The sequence below is a fragment of the Auxenochlorella protothecoides genome, assembly GCF_000733215.1.
Source record: "Auxenochlorella protothecoides strain 0710 unplaced genomic scaffold scaffold56, whole genome shotgun sequence".
Lineage (NCBI taxonomy): Eukaryota > Viridiplantae > Chlorophyta > Trebouxiophyceae > Chlorellales > Chlorellaceae > Auxenochlorella > Auxenochlorella protothecoides.
In genome coordinates this window covers 424567-448426 of record NW_011934204.1, presented here as the reverse complement: position 1 = coordinate 448426, position 23860 = coordinate 424567, and the positions used below count along the sequence as shown (strand labels likewise).

The following is a 23860-nucleotide window of genomic DNA, read 5'->3' as shown; positions in this document are numbered from 1 at the left end:
GTAGAGAACGGCTCCGGGGTGCCAAGAACAAACATTTGCCTTGTCAAACCGCAGCAGCGCTGGCTTGCTCGGCCTTCATGAGTGTGATCATGGCTTCCTGAGTCCGCCGGTCGAGCTTGGCGAGCTGCGGGGCGATGGCTCTTCGAAGCTCCCAGTTGGCCTTCTTGGGGGCCACGTTGATCAGCACCTCCTGTTGAGCCAGGGGGGTGTGGGGCGGAGTTTGGTGCAGACACAGCGGCATGCACTTGTGAAGTCCACTCCATGACCAGGGCTGGTTTACAAGACGCCTCAGCCATCAGCAGAGCGTTTCGCACCTCTGGGTCGTTGCCCATCACCGCCTCGGGGTCTGCCACGATCTCCTCCACCTCTGGTACCTTGGCAGCCTCCACCTGCGCATGTTGCATGTCTCGATCAGGAGCTAGGGTTGAAAGCTCACTGTGCAACGCGCACATGGAACGCCATCGATTATCCTCACCATGTTGGCTCAAGACTCCAGGCCACTGCATGCACTCCAGTCCCATCGCTCCCAGGCAGCCCACCTTGACGTGCTGGATGGACTCGGCATCCTTGACGTTATAATTTCGGAATTTGAGGACGGGGTATGCTGAGGTGGACGGCGCGGCTTCCGGGGTGCCATCCCCTGCCTCTGCTGTGCTCGTCGGCCCCTCCTCTCCCAGGTCTCCCTCCTTCTCTGCAGCCTCTCGCATGGCCTTCAACCGAGCCTTGCGTTCTGCAGCCGATTCAGACATGACGAAGTCTTGCTACCCCAGGCTGGACGTATGTCTGGGTTTGGTGAATGTGCGATGTGCTCAGTGAGCCAGGGTCCCCAGTCTTCGATGTTACTTCTGTTTCCAGGGATATTTATTGAGCGGAGCGCTTGCGGCTGTCAAAGGTGCGCGAGCATCAATGCGTTGGAAGTCGCATTCCCTGGTTTGCCGCATGTGAGAGCGCGCGGAATGTCAGGCCTCGAGATAGGACTGAATTAATTCCATGCCATTTCAACCCCCCCCCCCCCTTTTTAGATCCTACAGACCTGCACCAGTCCGCGGCGATCTATATATCAACGGCCTTACAGCCGGCGTGCCGGGCATTGCCCTGAGAGCACGCAGTCAGCACACTGCAGAGGGGCTGGGCCATGGTCGGCCACGCCGCGTGTGGCATGCGCGGCCCTCCCCCCGCACCGCTCCCGCCCGCACCTCAGGCCTTGATCTTGAGCTGGCGCTCCTGCCCGTACCAGGCCGCGTTGCGGTTGAGGTGTGCGTGCGTCTTGCGCGGGTTCCGGTTCTCGTGCTCCCACCCGATGCAGGCGCGGTCGTGGTGGCCGTACAGGCGCTCCAGGTCTGCGCGCGCCAGGCGCGCGGTCACCACCTCCTCGTCCTCCAGCGGCTCCGGGGCCGACAGCGGCGGGCACAGCAGCGCGCGCCAGCCCGCAAACTCCTCATCGCCGACCCCCAGCGCGACCTGCACGCGGCGCCGCAGCTCGCCCACGGTCTCGCCCTCCCGCACACGCATGATGAAGGGGTCGCTGAAGGCAAAAGCGCGGTTGTGGGCCTCCTCCGTCACCTGCAGGCAGTGCACGTGCAGGCCCTCCTCGCCCCCCGCCCCCCGCTGGTCGGGGGGCACCACCTCAGCACGCAGGTGCCACAGCGCGTCGCCGGACATGGACCCCACCGCCTGGTCCGGGTCGAAGAGCTGCCAGACGCGCCACTGGTAGACCTCCATCAGGCGCAGCGGCGCGTCGCCCACGCCGGCTCCGGCCGGGAGCTGCGCACGCAGCTCCTCCAGCAGCTGGCTCACGCGCGCGTCGCGTGGCAGCCGCACACTGTGCGCGCTGACCTCCTCCGCCTTGGCGTTGTGGAACGACACCTGGCATGGGGGGGTTGGGTGGTGCATGGGAGCCTTGAGAACGCTCTGCCTTGTGCAGACCGCCGACGGTGACCGGGGCTGTTCCTCACCCCCACCCTCGGCATCCTTCCTCCACCCCCCGGACCCCCGACTCCCACGCTGGTACCTTGAAGGTCACCAGCTTCTCGTACTCGGGCAGGGGCAGGTCGATGACCTCGTAGTAGAGCGTGCTGCCCGCCGCCGCGCCGTACTGCCCCGCCCGCAGCATCTCCTCCAGCGTGGCCCCAGGCGCGTACTTGAGCGGCGCGGGGCGCGGCAGCGCGCTGTACGGGTTCTGCCCCGTCAGCGCCAGGCGCAGCGGGTGGTCCAGGCCCAGCCGCGCCGCCAGCGCGCCAGAAACCTCCTCGTACCCCATGTCCTTGCGCAGGTCCAGGAGCAGGCCCTCCTCCCCGGGGGACTCCAGCGGCCGGAAGGCGACGCGCACGCGGTTGCGCACGTGCGACATGTAGGCCGGCGCGGAGAGGTGCTCCCGCGGGCAGTCGGGCGGGGCCTGGAGGCTCGCCGCCGCGGCCTGGAACACCAGCACGTCCCCGTTCTCCAGCTGCGCGGCGGCGGCGGTCAGCGCCGGGCGCAGCGCCTCCACCATGACGCTGGGCTCGAACTTGACCTCCTCGTACACCTCCAGCGCGGCATCGGGGGCGAGGCCGCCCAGCGCGCGCAGCGCGGGCGCCAGCTCCCCGATCCGGCTGTGGCGGTGCACCTGGAGCGAGCCTGCGTAGCGCAGCGCAGGCTCCTCGGGGTCGGGCAGGAACTGCTTGAAGAAGAGTAGGATGTCGTTCGCGCCGCGCGGCCGCGGGGTGGCGGCTGGCGACGTAGACGGGGTATTCGTGGCCTTGCTCGCATCGCCAGCGCCGTCCTGGGCGCCGGGCGAGCCGCCGTCGGGCGCCGCCCCGTCGGCTCCGGCCCCGACGCCCCCCGCCCGCGCCCCCGACCACCACCGCCCCCGTCGGGCGCCGTCTCCAGGTACAGGTTCAGCGTGCTCATCGTGCCGGGGCGCAGGTCGCGGCGGCCGTCACGCAGGCTGCTGATGGGCACCTCGTCCGACTCTGGCTCCAGCGGCAGCGAGGGGCGGTAGGTCCCGTTCTGGCGCGCGGCCCAGCGCCAGAAGCGCTGCGCGGCGGGGGGCACGCCCAGCGCGCGCGCCGCCTCGGCGCGCAGCGTGGAGAAGGGCGCGCGCTTGCTCAGCTTGAAGGTGGCCACGCCCTCGTGGTCTACCAGGTCGAACCAGCGCTCGCGCCCAATCTGGGACGCCATGTCGGCGTCGGTGGAGACGCGGACCAGGGTGTACAGGTGGGCCTCCGCCTTCTCCTTGCGCCGCCGCTCCTTCTCATCCTGCTCCGCCTGGGTGTTTGGGTGGGGGTTGGTTGTGGGCTGGGTTGTTTGGTAGGGGGAACACATCGGTGGGATCGCCTGGCCAGGGAGGAGACGGTGCTACGGCCCGGGCCGGGGGCTGGCTGACGGGATGACACGATTTCCCCTTTCCCCCCTTTCGCCCCCACCTCCTTTCGTCCCCCCCCCCCTCTTGCCACCACCCCCCTTTGGGTCCCCCTCCTCCCCAACCCCCCACCTGCAGGCGAGCGCAGACATGCTGGCTGATGTCGCGCCGCTCCACGCCGCACATGACAGACCCCCACTCGCTCTCGCGAACGTACACCAGCATGTAGGCATTGGCGAAGCGTGTGAAGCGGAGGCCCGGCGCGCCGCCGCCCGGCGCGCCGCGGTCGTCCTCACCTCCCCAGTTGCCGCGCACCGCGCGGTCCGCCTCCGCGGCCTCCACGCGCTCGTCGTCGAACTTGAGCCAGCGCGCGCCGTCGGGGCGGATGTATGCGTAGTAGTGCCCGCCGTGCACGCCGCCGGAGTGCACCAGCACCGCCAGCAGCTTGTACTTGTTGCGCACGCCGCGGGCGGCCGAGGCGGCCAGGTACTTGCGGTCGCCCACGTCCAGGTCCAGCTCCTCGCCAAACTCGTAGCGGTCATTGATCTTCACCATGCTGTCCTTCATGAAGTCGTACTCGAAGCGCTTGAGCTGGAGCTGGAGCACGGGGGGGAAGCCGTCGAAGAGCACGCCCTTGCGCGCGTCCTGCAAGCCGTGCCCCTCCGCCAGGTACTGGTTGTCGCCCTCCAGCGTCTCAACCTCGCAGTACCGGTCAAAGGAGTCCAGGATGGTCTTGCACCCCTTGACGTCCAGCTATGGGGGAACGAGGGGGAAAGGAAGGGAGGAGGGAAGGGGGTTACAGGAGGACTCACTGTCGCCTGCGAATGACGCCAGAGAATTCAAACAAGGCCCCAGCCCCCTCGTCCCCCTTCCTCCCCACCTGGAGGTCCATGAAGGATTCGCGGCGGGAGGACTTGTAGTCCACGTTGATGCAGTCGATGTAGTTCAGGGTGTGCCCCTCGAACAGCTTGCTGATGGTGCCCTCCACCCGCGTGCTCTGCATGGCGGAGTGCATGTGTGGGGGTCTTTGTTGTCGCATCAAGGGACATGCTTTCCTCCCGACCCCGGCGTGCCGGTGCTTCACCCGCAGCACCACGCCAGGCGCCCTCCAGGCCCACCCCGTCCAGAATGGACAGCGCCTGTTCAAAAGACGAGCTCCTCCCCCTCCTCGAACCCCGCCCCCACACCTTCATCTTTTCCTCCAGGCGGTCACAGAGGATGCGGTTCAGCTCCTGCACGTCGTGTTGCTGGAAGGCGTCGCTGGTGTCCCAGCCGAACGAGCGCGTCAGGTCCTTGGTTGACACTGGGCCGTCCGTGAATTGCAGCTGCATGGGTGGGCCGGTGGGGGCAGGGCGGTGCCGTGTTTGTTCATGAGCCACCCCAGGCATTGGATAGGGCCCCAGACCTGCGTCACAGGCCTGTTCTCCCTGCCTGCGACGCTGCTTTGCACGCCAACCCATACATCCCCTGCCACCCGCACCTCCCCACAGATGAAGCACAGAAACGACCACGCAACCACGCACCTTGTAGAATACGCTCTGGAGGGCCAGCGGCATGCTCTTGGCCGGGTCGTCGTCTTCCGAGGTGGGCATATGGTACACGGCCTGCGGTCGTAAGCATAGCAGGGGGGGTCTGCCGGTGCTCTTGGCAGCACAAATATGGGCACGCCAGTGACGACAGACAGAATCCCGACGCTGTTGCCTGGCCCCCACCATGGCCCACCTTGCGGAACTGGTTGATGTTGTACAGCGTCTGCAGCAGGGAGTTCATGTAGCAGGTGGCGCCCTGGTTCTTGAGCCCGACGTAGCCGGTCTCCTTCCGGGAGTCGTAGGAGAAGTCCTCTGGGACGCGGACCTCCACCTCCACCTGCACGGGGGTCCGAGGTGTGCATGATTTGGTGGGCACGCCAGCAAGGGCAGTGGGTCGTGGGTGATGGGCTTCAGATGACTCTGAGTAAACTCCGCACACACTGGGATGAGCTTGCTACATTTTTCCGACCCCAAAGATCCCAAACAACTTGCCTTGATGCGGAGCGTGTCGTCCACAAGCAGTCCTCGAGAGGGGTCGACCAGGTCATTCAGCAGCATGAAGGTGTTGAAGCCTGCGAGGTGGGGGAGGTGACTATGGCGTGAAACAATGTAGGTAGCCTACATCCTTAGGTGCAGGCCCCACGGCCGATACCAGCATGGGCCGGCGCCCCCTGCGATCGACCACTGGCAGCTGGGGCAGCCCCCAGCCAGGCAGTGCGGGGTTGAGGCTGGGGGTATCGATCCTCTCACGTCTTCCAATGTGCACACCATGGGCCCCCTCCCTGCCCCCAGCACAGGCAGACCTCGGGGGCTCACCCCAGTCGTTTTCGGTGCCCAGGAAGGTGTGGGTGGCGTCCTTGCTCACGTCGTGCTCGCGCCCATGCGCGCTGAGCACGGTGAGCTTGAAGCTGGCGGACCGCTGCCAGCCCATGGGCTGGTCCTCGTTCTCTGGGACGGCCAGGAATAGCGACAGCTGTCCGGGCTTGTTGCCCTTGGGGAAGCAGAGCAGCTGCCTGCGCACGGATTTGGGGAAGGTGATGGATCCCTGACGGGGGGTCCCGATCCCGACTGTACCATGCGCCCCTCCTGCACGCTCTCATGGGGGCCTGCATGATGTTCAATCGAGACCACACCCAGCGCCTCACCATGGGAAGCCGCCAGCATCAAACACCTCAGAAAAGGTCTTCAGCGGCTGCTGTGAGAAGTCCCGCAGCTCCCACTGCAAGGGTGACGTGATATCAGGGGCTCAAAAGGGATGCTGGACAGCATGAGGTGCAGCCCCTTAGCGAGGGAGTGTGCGAGCGGCCCTTCGGTGATAGAGCACGCGCACCCATGCTGCGCCTGATTACCGTGTATTCGCCTTTCAACGGATCAGGTGCCTGACCAACAACTTCCTCCTCGATGGTGACGCCTGCGGACGCGGCAGGGGCGGAGGTCTGTTCGAGTGTCGGGGCCCCTCCCCCAGCAGCTCAGGCAGCAGGTCCCCGGAAGGACACATCCAATCATGGCACCATTCAAATCAGTCAGAGCGACGTCCTTGCCTTCCATCGGCTGCGCGTCATCCTGGACAAGCTCGGGCTCCTGGTGATCAAGCTCCTCCGAATCCACCTCAGGATCCATGCCCCTGATTGCTCCCAGCCACGTGGGAGGGCTTTCTTGCAGACTTGGGCGTTTTTAAACGGAAGGGAAGGCTTGGTCTGCGATGCAGGAGCGGGTGTTCAATGAGACGCTCAGGGCTGGAGGAAAGGACCTCGCTTGAGATCGCACAGGCGATCGATCGATCAGTCCGCACCTGTGCGACTCAGTGTGGGCATACTCACTGCACTCGAGCTGGTACAACCAACATATACTTGTTCACATTACACTTTTCAACATGTACTTGAATGATGCGTGCTCGATGACGCGGCAGGTCTGGTGTGGGGTGTGCCCCTGACATGGTGCTCCGGCAGAGCATCGGCCTGGAGGGCCAGAGCGCCCGTCTACGACACATCTCTGGCCTCAGGACGTATGTTAGGAAACACAGGGAATCACCCCACTCCCAAAGGCAGGCCCATGGGCCTGCTGAATGGGGGACGGCGTGCAAGGGTTTTATGGCACCCTGGCGAGAGCAGGGGGTTGCCAGGTGCCGGCCCTCCTTCGCCTGCCGCGTCAGTCGCCAGACGGGGCTGCAAAACCTGGACGACTCCATTACCAGCAAGCCGGTGGAGGAGGGATCCAGCGATGCCGCCTGGGACAGGTAGGGGGGAGTGCACAGCATGTGGTGGTGTGTGTCTTTTGGTAAGGGCGAGGGGTTGACGCATCCACACACATGAACACCGAGGGGCTACCACATGCAGGCTACCGTTCCCACCCATCCCCAACCTCTCGCCTGAAACTCCCCCACCTCCACGCCTGCAGTGCCCAGCTGGTCAAGTTCCTGCATGTGGCCTCCCCCTACGTCATGCGGCATCGGGGCAGGATTTTCGTCATCGTTGTGCCCGGCGAGGTAGGACCCCGCACAGGGCTTGCACTGTGCGGCGTGGAGTGTGGCTGTTTCATAAGAGGCCCATCCCGTGCTCACAAGCGTTTCTCGCCTGCAGCCTCCCTGACACCAAAGCTCACCTGCCCGCCAGTCCTTGCACCTCACCGCGCCCCTTCTCCTGCGCCCTCCCCCTCCCCGACAACCCCCTACCACTACCACACCAAAAACACCCGCCAGGTGGCGTACGAGCCCCGGCAGCTGCAGCCCCTGCTGGAGGACCTGTTGCTCCTGCACGGCCTGGGCATTCGCCTGGTGATTGTGGTCGGGGGCAAGCCCTGGATCGACGACCACCTGCGCGCAGCGGGGCGCGAGCCGCGCTTCGAGGGCGCGTACCGAGTGACCGACGCGGCCGCCATGGCGGGCGCGCTGCACGCCTCGGCCGTCACCTACACGACCATCGCGGGGCACATGTCGCGGGTGGGGGCTGAGATTCCGAGGGGGAAAGGGGGTCAGGGAGAGGATCCTGTTTGGCCGTGCAGGGGCCTCCCTCCCCGACGCGGGCCTGCGCTGGTCCCGCGGCGGCAGCGGCGTTGCCAGCCTCGCTGCCCCCACACCAGCGCTTGCTGACTCAGCACACACTCTCCACATGCACCCACACCCCAGCTCCCCACCGTTTGTCATCCTTGCTCCACCCCCCGACCAAGCCCCCCCCACCACCGATCCACAGGCCCCGTTTGTGCCGATGGTGCGTCGGCACGCGGCGCTGGCGCCTCACGGCGGCCCCGCCGTGCAGGTGGTCAACGGCAACTTCACGGTGGCGCGGCGCCGCGGCATCGTGGACGGCGTGGACTTTGGGCTCATGGGCCAGGTGCGCTACGTCAAGCGCGACGCGGTGGAGGTGCAGCTGGCGGCGGGGGCCATCGTGGTGCTGACCAACATCGGGGTCACCTCCTCCGGCGAGCTGCTCAACTGCAACGTGTACGACGTGGCCACCCACGCGGCGGTGGAGCTGGGCGCCGACAAGCTGCTGTGCCTGACGGGGCAGGACGTGGCGGACCTGGGCCTGCCGGCCTACCTGCCCCTGGACGACGCGGAGGCGCTGATCGCGCGCGGCGCGGGGGAGGGCGGCGCCGGCGCCGGCCGCGGCGTGGACGGCGCCTTCACCTTTGGCAGCGGCGAGGAGGTGGAGGGGCAGGGCGGCTGGGGCAGGGCGGCTGGGGGTGGCGACCGCGGCGGCCAGGGCGGGCACGAGGATGGGAGGCCCCCCCCCCGCCCGCCCGTCGCGCCGGCCGACACCGAGCTGCAGCTGGACCTGGACAGCTGGCAGCAGATCGGGTTCCCGCGCGAGGTGGTGGCCGCGGCGGTGGCCTGCCGCAACGGCGTGCGCCGCGCGCACCTGGTGGACGCCGCCACCGATGGCGCCATGCTCATCGAGCTCTACACCCGCGACGGTGCGCGGGCGACCGAGGGGGGGGGCGGGGGAAGGGGGGGCACCTTGTGGCATTGGGGAGGGGGGATGGAGGTGGCGCCGTGGCGGCGCCAGCGCGTGCCTGCATGGACCGCCTCACCCCTCCAAAGCAGTCGGTGCCCTGGACGATGCGCGCTTCAGCGCCTGGAGCCATGTGCCGCTGTTTCCTTGCGAAGCAAACCCCGCGGTTCTCTGCGGGTGCATCACGGAACTGGACTGAGGGGAGCCCACCCATGTGCTGCTGCCCTTCCACTCTCGACAGGGACGCGGGGGGTGACCATGATCGCGACCGACCTGTACGAGGGCATCCGCCCTGCCGCCTGGCGCGATGTGGACGGCATCACCCGCCTGCTGACCCACCTGGAGGAGGTGGAGGGCTACCCGCTCTCCGGCTGGCTGCACGAGGTCTCGCAGCGCCTGCGCAGCATCACCGTCCTGGAGCGCGAGGGGAAGGTGGGTGACGCGGGGGCGGGGTGTGGGGAAGGAGGGCGTGGGAAGATGGGGGGAGGAGGCTGGTCTGGGTGTGGGACGCGGGGACGATACGCCGGCCTGGGGAGTGGAGGGGAGCGCAGGAGGCGATGAGACGCGACCGGCTGCGCGGCCGGCGTCACCCCACCTGGCAGGCACACGCTGTCTGCCCCGCCCTTTCCCACCCCACCCACCCCGCCATCCCAGCCTCAAACCCACCCACCCCACCCAGCAGGTCCTGGCCTGCGCCTGCGTGGCCGACCTGGGCGCCTCGCAGGACGGCGCGCGGCTGATGGAGCTGGCGGCGCTGGTGGTGCACCCCGCCTACCGCTGCAATGGCCTGGGCGACAGCCTGCTGGACTATGTGGAGCAGGATGCGCGGCGCGCGGGCTACGGCCGCTGCCTGCTGGTGCAGGTCGGCCGCGGCGGCTACGACTGGTTCATGGAGGTGGGTGCGCCGGGGGGGGGGTGGATCCATTCTTTCCTACAGGGGGAAAAGGGGGTGGCCGTAACGTGTTCAGGCCTCAATGTTGGCAGGGATGACTGAAAAGATACATGTAGATGTGGAAGTAGCATATTTGGCATGACAGATGTTCCTCCAGCATGTGAATCTGACGGTATCATTCTCCGCCCCGTCCCGTCACCGCCTCCCCGCTCTTTCCCAACCCCCCTCATGCATATAGCGCGGCTACGAACCTGCGGGCCTGGCTAAAACTTCCCCCCTGCTGCCCCGGGTGTGCGCAAACAGCCTGCCGCCCTTTGCCGCCCTCTACTCCAAGGAGTTTGTGGAGCTGGACGAGGCGGCCGACGTGCCGGCCGGGCAGCGCATCGGCTTCTGAGCTACTTGGCGCTCCACCTCCTCGGTGCACGCCCTTGCTGACTTACGTGAAGGGCCTGCGAGTGAAGCACTGTGCCTGCCTGCCCCCCAGCACTGGCAATCAAACCGCCGCGGCGAGTGCTCCCGCCTCGCCGTGAGAGCACGCTGTGGAAGGCACATCAGGAGGCTGGGGATGGAGCCCTCCGCAGGTCAGGCAATCCCTGGCGGAGGCCCCGCCTCCCAGGCAACTCCTTCAAGTCTTTTACCTCAGCTTGAACAAGGGATCGTGTACATGTCCGGAGCGAAAGATAGATGTCAAACAAAGTGAGAGAAGGGGAAAATTCCAGCTTGAATGGGCAAACGTTCAGTGAGAGCATGGCCCTTTCGTGCAGCGCAGGTGCACACACTGTCAGTGCCCAAGCTACCGGGCGGCCACCGCCCTGCCGGCCAGGTCCTCCAGGTCCCCGCACCCGCCGCCGCCGCTGCCGCCGGGCCCGCACGCCCTCCCCCCCTGCTCGAGCACCAGCTGACCGCAGGCCCCCGCCACGTCCTGCAGGATTCGGTGGGAATGACGGTGAGGGAGCAGGGCCGGAGGAGGTGTCTGGGGAGGTCCGTTTCGCACCTGGGGCAAGCAGCACGCTGGGGGCCCAGGGGCCAACCATCTCGCGCCGGCTCAAGTTATCTGGCCAGTCCTGGGAGCACTGGTCCCCCCACGATCCCTCACACCCTTCCCACCATCGCATCGTTCCCGACCTCCTCAGCCAGCCGTCGGCCCCCCTCCCACCCCTCGCTCGCCTGCCCCTTCTCCTGGCGGATGGTGGTGGGCAGGCCGTACTGCTCCCTCAGCACGACTGCGAACTCCACGGCCTGGCCCGGCGCGGGGCCGCGGAAGTCCATTGCGGGGGACAGGATGGGGTTCCAGGGGATGAGGTTGACCACCACGTTGCGCCCGGAGAGCAGGGCGCCGAGCGCGTGCGCGTGCTCGGCGCGGCAGTTGGCCTCGCCCAGCAGCACATACTCGACGAACACGCGCTGCCCGCTGGCGGCCTGGTACTCGGCCACCGCGGCCATGAGGCGGTCCAGCGGGTAGGCGCGCGCGCTGGGCACAATGGCAGCGCGCAGCTCCTGGGTGGGCGCGTGCAGGGACAGGGCCAGGCTGACCCCGGGCAGGTCGGCGGCCAGCTGGCGGATGCGCGGCGCCACGCCCACCGTGGAAAGCGTGACCGCGGAGCGGCGCAGCGCGAAGGAGGCCGGGTCCACCATGGTCAGGATGGCGGCGCGCACCGCCACGTAGTTGTTCAGCGGCTCGCCCATGCCCTTGGGGTGGTAGTGGTGGTGATGAAACTCGACGGTTTGATACAAGGCAGGAGTCGGGGGGGCGTACTGCCGTGGTCCTCACCGCTGTCACGACAGCCCCCTGCACCAGCATCTCTGCCCTCTTGAGAGTGGCTCGCCCACCGGTACCCCACCCCATCCACCCACCCTTCACCCACCCCCCACCCTTTCCCACCATGAAGACGACGTTGCGGATGGGATGCTGGCGCCGCGCGTGCACCAGCTGCTCCACAATCTCGCCCGCGGTGAGGTCGGCCGACAGGCCCATCGTCCCCGTGGCGCAAAAGGTGCAGGCCATGGCGCAGCCCACCTCGCTGGACACGCACAGTGTGCAGCGCTGGGAGCCGGTGACGGCGGGCGGTGCGGCGCCGTCGGACGCGGCGGGCGGGGCGGACGTCGTGTCGTACTGCATGATCACCGCCTCCACCTGCAGTCCGTCCTGCAGGCGCACCAGCAGCTTGGTGGCATCGCCGCCGCCGGAGGTCTGGGCATGGACCAGGGTAGTGGTGTGCGCCGCGAAGTCGCGCGTCAGGAGGTCCACCGCCGCGCGGGGGAGGTCGGGCACGTCGGACCAGCTGGCATCCGGGTGTCGCAGCAGGTGCCTGGAGGGGTTGGGGTTGGGGGTGACGCTTCCGCACCGAGCAGCGCACGCGAGATGTCAGTGACCGTGCCGGTGCCACAATTCGAAGTCCTACCGGTAGAGGGGAGGCAGGTGCAGGGCCTTGACGCCGGCCCGGTCGAAGGCCAGGCGCAGCGCCGGCTCGTCCCACACGGACTGCGGCGACAGCACCCTCTTTTTGGGCATGCCGAGTTCCACTCAACGCAGGTTTCTTTATTTATCGGCAACGGCTTGATCGCTGAGCAGTGTCTCCATGCACCGAATATGGTGCGTTGCGGGCCTGAGCAAAGGCGCGCGCGCGATAGGCTCCTAGGGGAAGGTACTCGACCGAGCACTGTGAGCAGGAGCAGAGGAGTGTCACAGGCCATATTCTCAGAAAAAGAGCGCCCATCTTTCCATTATGTGGGTGGATAGTTCCGACCAGTACCCATTACGTGCCAGGGTGTACAAGCCTGTATGCTTGGGGGACTTTCAGTGCTGGAAGGCATTGATCATCTCCCTGAAAATGGATCCCTGACATTGTTCACTTCACTCGTGCCGTCCGTCAAGCCAGCAAGTATGTTCGTATTCCTATGTGGATTATATACGGGCGAATTCGACTACTACCATGGTTCGTTCATACCATCCAGAACACATCCGATCCCATTAGACCTCGGTAATTAAGCTGGATTGGGCGGGAATAGTACTGCGGTGGGTGACCACGTGGGAAGTCCCCGTGACGAACTGTTTTTTCCTACTTTAGGAGCCGTTTTGGAGTTTCGACGATAGCAGTCTCTGCGAGCTGGTGATCTTTTTATACTCGAAGGTAATTTCAGATGTGATGTGACACAGTCATTGGTGGTGGAATGACTTGGTTGTTCCTCGTGCTGCCGGCAAGTGCTTGGGTGTGATAGACCGAGAACTGGTCCTGGTGACACCAAGGATCACTAAAATGATTGGCACGGCATGCAGACTACATCAAGATTCCAATTCTGGATCGGGATGAGCTGTCGTGATGGACCCTAGAGGATCGGCGAGGAGCAGGGTGGGTAGGTCAACATGAATGCCGCTTCACCCGGGATATCTCCTAATATCTCCAGACAGAACCAGTTCCTCGAATGCCGCAATTGCACCCACGAGCCCACAATTCATCGTTCCGATCGGCACGGTAGATCCTCAACTCCTCGAGTACAGAGCAACGCTCTTAACCTCCTCAGTCCCACCAGACAGCGGAGGGGAGATGCTGGCGTCCTCATACTCAGAAGATGATGACGAGAGTGACAACCCCACCGCGAGCCGGCGTGTGCTCGCTGAACAGCCACACACACCACATATATTTTTTAGAGCAGCCTTTGCGCCTTACAAAGGATTCGCGATAGGCTTGCAATTGCGGAGGTAATATCACGTGGCTGCCAGGGAACAGAGTCGCACATCCTAATCACACGGAACTCGGAAGCGGATGGGCCTTTTCGCCGAGTGGGAGCGAGTCGACAGTCCTTCACAGTTGCTATCCTACATGCCAGCACCTCCCAGGAGAAACCCTGAGCATAGGAGGAATTGGAAGCCCCAGAACAGGGCTGACAGCACGGCAAACGGAGAGGGTGGATGTCTCCCCGGGTGTCGGCGACAGCCGGGGTCGATCATACCAGCGATCCGTTCGACAACGAACTGCCATGAACCCTGTTCAGAGGCACAAGACATCCCGCATAAGCCAGATCTCTTACCCGAAAATTTCGTGGGACAATAATTGAAGGAGTCCTGTGCGTCCGCTTCGCTCGCGCACAAAGGGGTTCTTGCGTTGGCAGCCGAGTGTGCACTCGGGCTGGTACGCACATCGAGCCTGGAGTAGTTTGAAGCCAATCGAAAAAGCATTCGATTGAATTAATCCACAGTACAAAGAACTGCGGGTCGAGGTAGGCACAGGATCTTCGCAGCAACGCTGTACAGGGAGGAGGTCACGAGATTCGTCATGCTGACCGACTTGAGCAGTACAGATTTTCTTACTCATAACCGGACAGCTTCTTCACCCGAACACCTCAATACCCTGAAAAAAGTACAGTCGACATGTTGAACGCAAGACACCCACCCGGCTCGGTCTCTGTGCTGCCAGAGTCCCTGCTCCTCAGGTAAGCTTGTACGATATGGGGGGTGCTGCCAGTGCCTCGCACACACACCCCCACACTCATTCAGCCCCCCCAACGTGTTTCAGGGAACCAAGAAACGCGTTCATGGCGGGCGCTGGTTTGGAGACCTCGCTGGAGTCTGCCTTGAGCGTCACGGCCCCGCGCTGCTCCTCCTCCGAGGAGGGACTGGATTTGTCTTCCTCCACCTCCCCCCGCAGCAGCACTGGGTCCGGGCATGGCACCCCCTTGCAGTCCAACCTGATCGGCGACGTTGTTGCCCCCGAAACCGTGCAGTGGGTGCAGCCTAGTGGTGAGACTCGATTGATGGGGGTGGGGGGCCTAGGAGGGGTACTCCATATAAAAGCCACCCCTGTGGAGTCGTCCCAGGCGGTGTGTGTGTGTGTTGGTCATGTTCACAGCCAGAGAATGCGTACTGCTGATGGGAATGCTTGTACCGCAAGCGTCCAAGGGAAGTTGGAAGCTGTGTGGAACCTAGGTACCCACGCCCACTCCGCTCCTCTTCCACCCTCCCCCAGGCCCCCGCCAGCAAGGACAGGGCACCGAGGAGCTGGAGCAGGGCATCGTGTCCGCGGAGCCCTCCCCCACGGGCGGCATGCATCTGCGCATCACCCTCCTTGCTGCCGGCTTTGTCATTGGCCCCTCCGGCGCCTCCATCCGCGACGTCTGCCGCGCCACGGGCGCGGAGGTCCGGTCCTGGACGTCCCCCGGCGACGCCCGATGCCGCCGCCCCACGCGCACCTTCCGCGTGGAGGGGCCCCCGGCCTCGGTGCGCGCCGCCTGCGCGGTGGCCTCCGAGGCGGTGGAGCGCTACAAGGACTTGTGCGAGGGGCGGTTCGCAGGGCAGAGCGTGCCCCGCATCCACCGCATCCGCGGCGTGGACTTTGCCTACCAGCCCCCGCCCCGCGGCCAGGTGCCGCACGCGGCCATGCTCAAAGGCCCCGCGGGGCGGCGCGGGCGGGACCGCAGGGCCCACGCCTCGGCATGCGAGAACCCCTCGACCCCCGGCCATCGCGCGGGCAGCCCCCTCCCCCGCGCTGCTCGCGCCCCGACCCCGGGCGCCGCGGCGCCGGCGGACCGCCCGCCCCCCGTGCTGCGTCTAGCCCCCGCCCTTGTGGCCGGCGAGCGGGCGGGACACGGCTCCGGCGTTGCGCCCGCCCCGGACACCGCCGCGCTGCTGGAGGCGCTGGGGCAGCGGACCTCCGCCTCGCTGGGGTGCGGCCTGGGGCCGGGCGGGCTGCGCGCGGTGGGGCTGGACCTGCAGCTGCCCCACCAGCAGCACCAGACGCTTGTCCTGGCGCAGCAGCTGCTGGCCCTCCAGGCCCTGGCCGCCGCCGACCCTGGCTTCCCAACCCAGAGCGCCGCCGCGTCCCTGCTCCGTGAGTGGAGTTGGGAGGGGGTGATCGGGGCGGGGGGCCCCCTGGTGTGACGCTCGGATGGGCAGTGGTCGCCGCCGAGCGCTGCGGCGCGGGAGCCTGCGTCGCGGTGGGGGATGTCGTGCCAGGGAATGGGCAGGGGACGATGTTCCCCCCGCACCGGGCATGCCGATGCAGGCCGTCCCTCCACTGCCGGCTCACTTCGCACCCACTCGTCCTTGCAGGGGGGCATGGTGGACCAGCTCTCGCACCCAACTCCCTGGGTGCCCTCGACCCACTCCTCTGGAACCTGGACCCTGCAGGTGGGTGGGCGGGTGGGTTTCCTCGGACCCCCCATTCTTGAGGCCCTGCACGCCAGCACCTGAGCATGCCAGTGGCCTTGCCTCCTCACACGTTCCGCCCTCGCCCCTTCTCATGACACGCACAGGGAGCGCATGCCACGGGGCACTGCCGGCACGGATGGACACATCTGGGCTGCTGGCGATGCAGCTGGAGCCGCAGGGGCCCCATCCGACTCCCCTCCACATGCTGCCATACAACTGGCAGGTGCAGGACCCCTTGGGCCAGCTCATGTGATGCGGCAAGGCCGCTAGCCCTCCCTACGCGACGAGGAGGGTCACCCCTGCATGAGCATCTCCTCCCCCCCTGAACTCGAGCATTGCAGAAATCACTAGGCGTCTGGTTGGAGCGGTGGCAGGGAGAGGCCGGGGGGGGGGGTATCAAACCCCCGTCCCTCTTTCCCGTGCCAGCTCCACTCTGAAATTCTTTTCCCGATTGGGGCTGCCCAAGCATACAGTTGCACCCCCTTCCAAGTGGCTGCATGACACATTTTCCTCCCAAGTCCCACACTGTCCTCCTGAATACCCAGGCCCCGTGCAGCATGGCCCATGGTTGCAGCTTCGACATGTTCTTGGCCCCCTTCAGCAGACTGCAGCAGCAGGAGGCCAACAGCTGCTGCCGGCGCATCGTGTTACCCTCCCACCCCTCTCTTCCCTGAGCAGCCCCCTCGGAGCTCTGCCAAGCCTTTTCTTCAGCGTTTTGCAAATTGATATCTTCCTTCAAGCCACCTTTTCACGTTGCACTGACGCATTCCTCCAAAGAGCGACTGGCAGTCCGAATCCTCCCCTTGCTTGGCGTGGTTGATCATGGATATGTGCATGTATATACTCAGCTTCTGTAGGGAGAGCAGGTCTATAAAAGGTTGCACAGCAGAACAGCCAGAGCGCTTGACATACGCTTGGATGTATGGAGTTGGATCCAGAATGGTTTGGATGAGGAGATCATTGCCATTCGGCTGACATTACATTGTGACCTGAAAGTGGAGAAAGGGCCCCCCCGGGGTCACACCCCCCCAAAAAACAGAATCTGCCGGGATAGACCTGCCTCCTTCCGTGCAAACATTTAGCTTCATGTCTGGTGCGCAGCGGTGCCGCGCTCCATACTTCTCTGACCAGGCTCCCACTCTCCCATCTAAACTCCATTCATCGAAGCAAACGAAGTCATGCAGGCTTCCACCTTCTTCGGCAATGCCACCGCGCTGCGGCCCCAGGTCGCCGCGCAGGCCAGCACCGGCAAGGTGTGCTGTCGGAACCCTTGTTTTAAGAGTTCGAACGCCCTTGCATGTCCCATCATCGATGCTCATCTCATTGAACAACTTGTACTCCCCCCAACGCAGCGTGCGGTGACCACCATGAGGCGCACGCTGAAGGTGGGCCCCGGGGCGGGCCGCGAACCGGAATCATGTGTACTATGCATGCTCGCCTCCGTACCGCTGCTCATACTAAGTATATACCTCCCCCCCTGATCATTACAGCAGCAGAAGCCAAAGGTGTCGGAGGGTGTCTGGTGAGTTGGCCGGTTGTAGAATCTTCGCGCATGATCGGAGCCGGTGGATTCCCCGCACCTGCACCATGGCCTGTGCAAACGCGCCTCCACCCCCGGTGTTCTCCTCCCTCCGCCGCAGGTACGGCCCCGACCGCCCCAAGTTCCTGGGCCCCTTTTCTGATGGCATCACCCCCAGCTACCTGAACGGAGAGTTTGCTGGTATGTCGCCAACTTCCATGTGGCTGGCGATCGGGTGTTGGTGGCTGGCGATGGGGTTGTGGTGGCTGACAATCATGTGCTGGTTGCTGGCGATCACCTGCTGTCGGCGGTATGGCGTCTTGACGTGCTGGGCCGGCTCGTTCACCGAGCCCTGCTGTTGCTCCGCTCGGCTCATGCATGTGATCCCTGCTCGGCTCATGCACGCCCTGTCCCTGCCCCTCCCAGGCGACTACGGCTGGGACACGGCCGGTCTGTCTGCCGACCCCGAGACCTTTGCCCGCTACAGGGTGATCGAGGTCATTCACTGCCGCTGGGCCACCCTGGGTGCGTTCTGGGAGAGGTTGTGAAGTCGCATCTTTGGCTGAATCCATCGAGGGATGGGGAGGGCGTTGCGAGGAAATGGGCGCAGGGGGGGGAGGCAGCCACTGGAAGGTATGGACCTGCCTTAGACTCTCCTGCATCTGTACCACTCTGGGCTGTCCCAGCTGTCACAGGCCCCCTGTACTCCCATGGCCAGCACCATTCGGCTTCCCCTGCCGTGCCGATGCAACCTCCGCCCACTCCCTTCCCCACCTTCACTCGCCCACACAGGAACGCTCGGCATCGTCTTCCCTGAGATCCTGCAGAAGTACAGTGGCGTGCAGTTCCAGGAGGCCGTGTGGTTCAAGGCCGGCGCCCAAATCTTCTCCCCTGACGGGCTCAACTACCTGGGCAACCCCTCCCTGGTGCACGCCCAGTCCATCATCGCCACCCTGGCCATCCAGGTGCTGCTCATGGGCGCGGTGGAGGGCTACCGCGTGAGCGGCGGGCCCTTCGACTGGTCCGACGGCCTCGACAACCTGTACCCCGGCGGCACCTACTTCGACCCCCTGGGCCTGGCCGACGACCCCGAGACCTTCGCCGAGCTGCGCGTCAAGGAGCTGAAGAACGGGCGCCTGGCCATGGTGGCCGCCCTCGGCTTCTTCGTCCAGGCCGTGGTCACGGGCAAGGGCCCCATCCAGAACCTGAGCGACCACCTGGCCGACCCCGGCGCGAACAATGCCTGGGCCTTCGCCACCAAGTTCACCCCCAGCCTGTGAGGGGTCCCGCACAGCAGGGAGGGGGGCCACCCACGCGCGGGTGGGGGCCGGGCAGGGGGCGGCATTCCCCCCTGGTTTTCAAGCCGAGAGGGCGCATTTTCCTACTGTACCGAGGAGCCATCCCGCCCCTGATCACTTGCTGTGCGCGTGGGTGTAAGCGGGGCCAGCACCCATGCGCCGCGCCGCTCGTCCCCGGGAGACAGGTACATCTCACATGTGAAGGGCAGGACATACGCGGGGGGGAGGGTGTGGTTGGGAGGGCCCCCATCCAGGGCCACGGGTACACACATCATGGCGAGGTAGGTACAGGGATGGGGCACCGTCAAAGTACAAGTTCTTGGCAGCCACGTTGGTACAGGGGCTTCGAGCGCAGGGCGGGGCTGCCCTTTCTAAGAGGCCTAGCAGCCAAAGGTGCTCTCCCCGCTGTGGAATGGGATAATATGGTGAACTTGAGGCCCAGTGCAGGCAAATGATGCCTGGCTTGAAGGAAAGAGGAATGACATCAGTTACCCAGGAAATGAGACAGAAGCCCAGCCCAGCCACAGCAACACAAACCTGTAGGTGATGTACAGGAACCCATCGTCGTCCTTGTGATCAGCATACACATCGGCCATGAGGGCGGCTGCATGAAAATCCGTGTGTGTGTGTGTGTGTGTGTGTGTGTGTGTGTGTGTGTGTGTGTGTGTGTGTGTGTGTGTGTGTGTGTGTGTGTGTGTGTGTGTGTGTGTGTGTGTGTGTGTGTGTGTGTGTGTGTGTGTGTGTGTGTGTGTGTGTGTGTGTGTGTGTGTGTGTGTGTGTGTGTGTGTGTGTGTGTGTGTGTGTGTGTGTGTGTGTGTGTGTGTGTGTGTGTGTGTGTGTGTGTGTGTGTGTGTGTGTGTGTGTGTGTGTGTGTGTGTGTGTGTGTGTGTGTGTGTGTGTGTGTGTGTGTGTGTGTGTGTGTGTGTGTGTGTGTGTGTGTGTGTGTGTGTGTGTGTGTGTGTGTGTGTGTGTGTGTGTGTGTGTGTGTGTGTGTGTGTGTGTGTGTGTGTGTGTGTGTGTGTGTGTGTGTGTGTGTGTGTGTGTGTGTGTGTGTGTGTGTGTGTGTGTGTGTGTGTGTGTGTGTGTGTGTGTGTGTGTGTGTGTGTGTGTGTGTGTGTGTGTGTGTGTGTGTGTGTGTGTGTGTGTGTGTGTGTGTGTGTGTGTGTGTGTGTGTGTGTGTGTGTGTGTGTGTGTGTGTGTGTGTGTGTGTGTGTGTGTGTGTGTGTGTGTGTGTGTGTGTGTGTGTGTGTGTGTGTGTGTGTGTGTGTGTGTGTGTGTGTGTGTGTGTGTGTGTGTGTGTGTGTGTGTGTGTGTGTGTGTGTGTGTGTGTGTGTGTGTGTGTGTGTGTGTGTGTGTGTGTGTGTGTGTGTGTGTGTGTGTGTGTGTGTGTGTGTGTGTGTGTGTGTGTGTGTGTGTGTGTGTGTGTGTGTGTGTGTGTGTGTGTGTGTGTGTGTGTGTGTGTGTGTGTGTGTGTGTGTGTGTGTGTGTGTGTGTGTGTGTGTGTGTGTGTGTGTGTGTGTGTGTGTGTGTGTGTGTGTGTGTGTGTGTGTGTGTGTGTGTGTGTGTGTGTGTGTGTGTGTGTGTGTGTGTGTGTGTGTGTGTGTGTGTGTGTGTGTGTGTGTGTGTGTGTGTGTGTGTGTGTGTGTGTGTGTGTGTGTGTGTGTGTGTGTGTGTAAGTGTGTGTTGTACGAGGCCTCCCTTTGAGATACGACAGCCCGACCCAGTCCACCGCCCAACTCCAGGGCACTGAGTGATGTGCACGAGCACGCCAGTTGTGATGCCTCTCCCCGCAGCACTGTCTCAAATCCATCAATACACGTGCCTGTTGGGGGAAGAACGCTGCGAACAAACATGAAGATGGCCTTCTCGGGGCTGACCTTGATGCGCTTCCGGATGACGTACACGAACTGGCCCACGGTCAGGTCTGCTGGCACCAGGTACCTGCGGGGTGCGCAGTCAAGGCGATTGAGCGCATCTGCAGGATTACGAGGGCCAAAGGGCGGGTACCTCGCCAACCACACCCACTTCTTCTTGTCAATGTCAGGGATGTCGCTCTTCTCCGCCTTCTCGACGATGACCTGCGGGGGGCAGTCCACGGGTCATGGGAATTTTTCAGAGCATGTGAAGGGCATGGATGCGTGTCGTGGGAGGGCAGGGCACTCACCGGAATCCTGTCGGGATACTTCTCGCGAATCCTTGTGGCCTCAGCCTGGCGTTTCTCTGCGGGCCAGGGAGGGGTTGGAGCGAGGCTCTTTGATTTTAAATTCTGCGCGATGCACGGGGTCACATGTGCTCGTCTACCCCCTGACGCACCGAGCGGGTGTTCCTCCTTGAAAGTCTTGGTGCGGACCATCCTTGCCGAGACTGGACACCGCGTGTGATGTCGACAAGATCCGCGTATGCACTCAACTGGGCCCTGATGTTCTCTAGCGTCGATGGCTCCGGTCAGCGATGCCTGAAATGGTAGTCCGAGTCCCACCTCCCTAGTGGTCCCAAGACCATGTTCCTCCGAGGTGGAAACCCGGAACACCCCTCCCTCGTGGCCCGGCCATCCCTCCCTAACTGAAGCAAGGAAGGGGACGTTACAGCAAAGCACTCATGCCGTCTGCTTGCCCTTCTTCTTCTGCATCTTCTTGAGGTAGAACTCCAGCTCCTTGCCCTCCAGGATGTAGCCGTCGGCGCGACCGCACTGGCCCGGGCGGGAGGAGATGCAGGCGTACAGCCGGCCCACGGAGAACTGCTCGTCCAGCAGGGGGTCCAGGGTCCTGTCCTTGTTGCGCAGCTTGAGCTTGCGCTGGACGTGGTCGGACTGCTTCACCTCCTCGGCGGGGGCCGCGGCGGCGGCGGACCGCTTCTTCAGGCCCACCTCCACGCCATAGTGCTGCTGGTACCACTGCTTGAAGGGCGCGGCATCGATCTGGATGATGGCGTTCTTCACCAGGGTCTGGGTGCGCACCAGCTCGTTGTTTGACGCGTTGTAGGACACGTCCAGGATGCGCGTCTTGCGGGTGGTGGCCTCAGACCCCCAGGAGAAGTTGCCAGAGTCCAGGCGCAGGGCGCGGAACTTGGAGTTGCCCCCGCGCACGCGCACGCGACGCACGGTCACGTTGCTGGACAGCTTGGTGTTGGCGGGCTGGCGTCCGAGCTCGTATCTGGGCGGAGCATCGGAGGTGGGGGTGGTGGGTGGGGGGCAGGGGGAGGCAAAGGGGGAGTCAGCACAGCACACTCCCCAGGGAGATGCAGCACCCCCAACGCCCGCTGGGAGAGGGACTGCAGCAGGAAGACTACTCACTTCCGCTTCTTGCGCCATGCCTTCTGCTTCCCACCGGTCGCCCGGCGCTTGTGGAGAGAGTCGCGGGAGATACCTGGGGAGGGAAGGCCCGGGGAACTGCGTGAAGCACGAGACACGACACACATGCGCCCCACTCGCCTTGCAGCGTCCCAGCATCCCACCCCGGTGCTGTACGGATGGCTATCACGCCCCCGGGCATTCGCTCGGGGAGGTGATGCCACCCGCCGGCTGGCGCCGGGTGGCGCCCGCCAGTCATCCCAGTCTGCCCTCTCCGTGCGACTCACCCATGTTGACAACACGGGCTAAGGCTCCACCGCCACCCCTAGACAAAAGAGACCGAAGTCGACGGTGCGGCCGGCTTTGCAAGGAGCGATGGAAAGCACGCAGCAAGGGAGGAGGACCCCCTGACCAGGTCAAATCGCCCAGGCCCCCTTCCCTCCCTGCTGGGTCGCTGTGTCAGAACAAGTCGAAACGAATGAGCCTGCTATGTGACGGATCAGACAGCGAATGCATGAAGTATAACACACTAGAACTTGGTACAAATAGCATATTGCGTCGCTTCCAGGTGACATGTCGTGGGCTGCACTCTGCACGGTCCTTCGTCCAGCCCTGTCGCGGACGATAGCGCACGAGTCGGTCGCAGTCTCTTGCACTGGCGCTGCACCACAGCAGCTGGGCTCCCTGAGATCATTAGCAACCTGCATTGGTGGAACCCTGACCCGGGGCCTGCCCAGGGCTGCGGACGTTGCCACGGCACCACTCTGCCCCACAGCTGGACCGTGCTTGGCCCAGCAGATGCGAGGAATGGCGCACAACCCCATGCCCCCCCACACCGGCGGCAAGCTAAAACCTTCCTCGTGAGTGATTGGGGAGTGAGCCAGGGGCTGGCGGGTCTGCGCAACGTGTGCAAGGGGAGGCACAGCGTGCGCGGTGCGGTGCCTCGCCGCAGAGGGGCCCCTCAACCCCACCTCCTTCCCCCATCAGGGCCTTCAAGGAGCGGTTCAGGACGACAGGCACGGGCAAGATCAAGTACCAGCGCGCTGGCCACGTGCACAAGCGGTTTAACAAGTCCAATCGGCAGCGGCGCGAGCTGGGGCAGCCCAAGATCATGCACAGCACATACGCCAAGATCCTGAAGAAGCTGGGCTTTGTCAGCCGGTTCTATTGAGCCTTGACTGCGGCTGTACACACGCTGCACACTGTATTTGAATCAGCAGATGGGACTGGAGCGGGACCACGCCGCAGGCCCAGCGATTGAGTTACTGAAGGGGGGAAGGACCTCGCAGGCCAGGGCCGAAGGGCTCCTCCCTTGAGACGGAAGGGTAGCACCCACGGTGTCCCAGAGCACCATGGCGCCTCGCAGCGCCGGGGTTGGGTGCCAAGACCCAAATCACCACCGCGCCCTGAACTGGGGCCCCGATGCGAAGGTGGGCCCGCCGCCGTAGCTCGGCCCAAAGCCGTTGCCGCGCTGGAACATCTGGGCGAAAATGTCGGTGGGCACGCCGCCGCCGCTGCCGCCGCCGCCGCAGCAGCCACCCTCGGGGCAGCCGCTCTCGATCTCGGTGCTGGACCAGCCCGCGTCGTAGCGCTGGCGCTTGGCGGGGTCGCTGAGCACCGCGTACGCCTCACCCACCAGCTTGAAGTTGACCTCTGCCTCCGCGCGCTCGCCCTCCTCCGCCGGTTTTTGGGGGGGGGGGGGGGCGGGGGGGAGTGGGGAGAGGTTCGATCTCGGTGCTGGACCAGCCCGCGTCGTAGCGCTGGCGCTTGGCGGGGTCGCTGAGCACCGCGTACGCCTCACCCACCAGCTTGAAGTTGACCTCTGCCTCCGCGCGCTCGCCCTCCTCCGCCTTTTTGGGGGGGGGGGGGGGGGGGGGGGGGGGGGGGGGGGGGGGGGG

At 64.5% G+C, this 23860-nt stretch overlaps 10 protein-coding genes across 10 annotated transcripts in view; 4 read left to right on the top strand and 6 right to left on the bottom strand.

Annotated features, from left to right (window-relative positions):
* Window positions 1-43: 43 nt before the first annotated feature.
* On the bottom strand, window positions 44-749 carry F751_5127 (Coiled-coil domain-containing protein 12; the record flags this gene model as incomplete). Its single annotated transcript, XM_011398870.1, has 3 exons — window positions 44-190; window positions 315-389; window positions 540-749. 3 exons carry the CDS (start codon window positions 747-749, stop codon window positions 44-46), a joined length of 432 nt encoding a protein of 143 aa, XP_011397172.1.
* Window positions 750-1197: 448 nt separating this feature from the next.
* Window positions 1198-6088, bottom strand: F751_5126 (Ubiquitin carboxyl-terminal hydrolase 12; the record flags this gene model as incomplete). The annotated part of the gene is made up of 12 exons (XM_011398869.1): window positions 1198-1866; window positions 2012-2709; window positions 2841-2988; window positions 3106-3246; window positions 3656-4093; window positions 4221-4337; window positions 4528-4665; window positions 4864-4944; window positions 5063-5206; window positions 5311-5441; window positions 5686-5882; window positions 6015-6088. Coding segments are annotated over 12 exons (2976 nt in total), but the record flags the coding sequence as incomplete, so codon positions are not given.
* Window positions 6089-6803: 715 nt separating this feature from the next.
* F751_5125 (Amino-acid acetyltransferase) lies at window positions 6804-10105 on the top strand (the record flags this gene model as incomplete). The annotated part of the gene is made up of 9 exons (XM_011398868.1): window positions 6804-6874; window positions 7022-7105; window positions 7267-7354; window positions 7568-7807; window positions 8058-8378; window positions 8631-8781; window positions 9061-9251; window positions 9502-9714; window positions 9950-10105. 9 exons carry the CDS (start codon window positions 6804-6806, stop codon window positions 10103-10105), a joined length of 1515 nt encoding a protein of 504 aa, XP_011397170.1.
* A 698-nt stretch (window positions 10106-10803) lies between these two features.
* F751_5124 (Dual-specificity RNA methyltransferase RlmN 1) lies at window positions 10804-12223 on the bottom strand (the record flags this gene model as incomplete). The annotated part of the gene is made up of 4 exons (XM_011398867.1): window positions 10804-11400; window positions 11594-11732; window positions 11826-12020; window positions 12114-12223. 4 exons carry the CDS (start codon window positions 12221-12223, stop codon window positions 10804-10806), a joined length of 1041 nt encoding a protein of 346 aa, XP_011397169.1.
* A 1857-nt stretch (window positions 12224-14080) lies between these two features.
* F751_5123 (hypothetical protein) lies at window positions 14081-15586 on the top strand (the record flags this gene model as incomplete). The annotated part of the gene is made up of 4 exons (XM_011398866.1): window positions 14081-14142; window positions 14226-14449; window positions 14676-15070; window positions 15284-15586. 4 exons carry the CDS (start codon window positions 14081-14083, stop codon window positions 15584-15586), a joined length of 984 nt encoding a protein of 327 aa, XP_011397168.1.
* Window positions 15587-17034: 1448 nt separating this feature from the next.
* On the top strand, window positions 17035-18655 carry F751_5122 (Chlorophyll a-b binding protein 3C, chloroplastic; the record flags this gene model as incomplete). Its single annotated transcript, XM_011398865.1, has 6 exons — window positions 17035-17109; window positions 17209-17241; window positions 17347-17378; window positions 17497-17576; window positions 17802-17900; window positions 18168-18655. 6 exons carry the CDS (start codon window positions 17035-17037, stop codon window positions 18653-18655), a joined length of 807 nt encoding a protein of 268 aa, XP_011397167.1.
* A 398-nt stretch (window positions 18656-19053) lies between these two features.
* F751_5121 (Autophagy-related protein 8d) lies at window positions 19054-21026 on the bottom strand (the record flags this gene model as incomplete). Its single annotated transcript, XM_011398864.1, has 5 exons — window positions 19054-19078; window positions 20525-20614; window positions 20699-20751; window positions 20838-20893; window positions 20987-21026. 5 exons carry the CDS (start codon window positions 21024-21026, stop codon window positions 19054-19056), a joined length of 264 nt encoding a protein of 87 aa, XP_011397166.1.
* Window positions 21027-21269: 243 nt separating this feature from the next.
* Window positions 21270-22253, bottom strand: F751_5120 (40S ribosomal protein S8; the record flags this gene model as incomplete). The annotated part of the gene is made up of 4 exons (XM_011398863.1): window positions 21270-21482; window positions 21540-21825; window positions 21966-22038; window positions 22250-22253. The coding sequence occupies 4 exons, from the start codon at window positions 22251-22253 to the stop codon at window positions 21270-21272; spliced, it is 576 nt and encodes a 191-aa protein (XP_011397165.1).
* A 516-nt stretch (window positions 22254-22769) lies between these two features.
* On the top strand, window positions 22770-23133 carry F751_5119 (hypothetical protein; the record flags this gene model as incomplete). The annotated part of the gene is made up of 2 exons (XM_011398862.1): window positions 22770-22822; window positions 22950-23133. The coding sequence occupies 2 exons, from the start codon at window positions 22770-22772 to the stop codon at window positions 23131-23133; spliced, it is 237 nt and encodes a 78-aa protein (XP_011397164.1).
* Window positions 23134-23355: 222 nt separating this feature from the next.
* The window catches only part of F751_5118 (DnaJ-like protein subfamily C member 7-like protein), a gene marked incomplete at both ends in the record, with an annotated part of 5244 nt that continues 4739 nt past the window's right edge, over window positions 23356-23860 (bottom strand). The window contains one exon of the mRNA XM_011398861.1: window positions 23356-23637. Within this exon, the coding sequence (XP_011397163.1) occupies window positions 23356-23637 (282 nt within the window). The remainder of the gene's footprint in view (window positions 23638-23860) is intronic.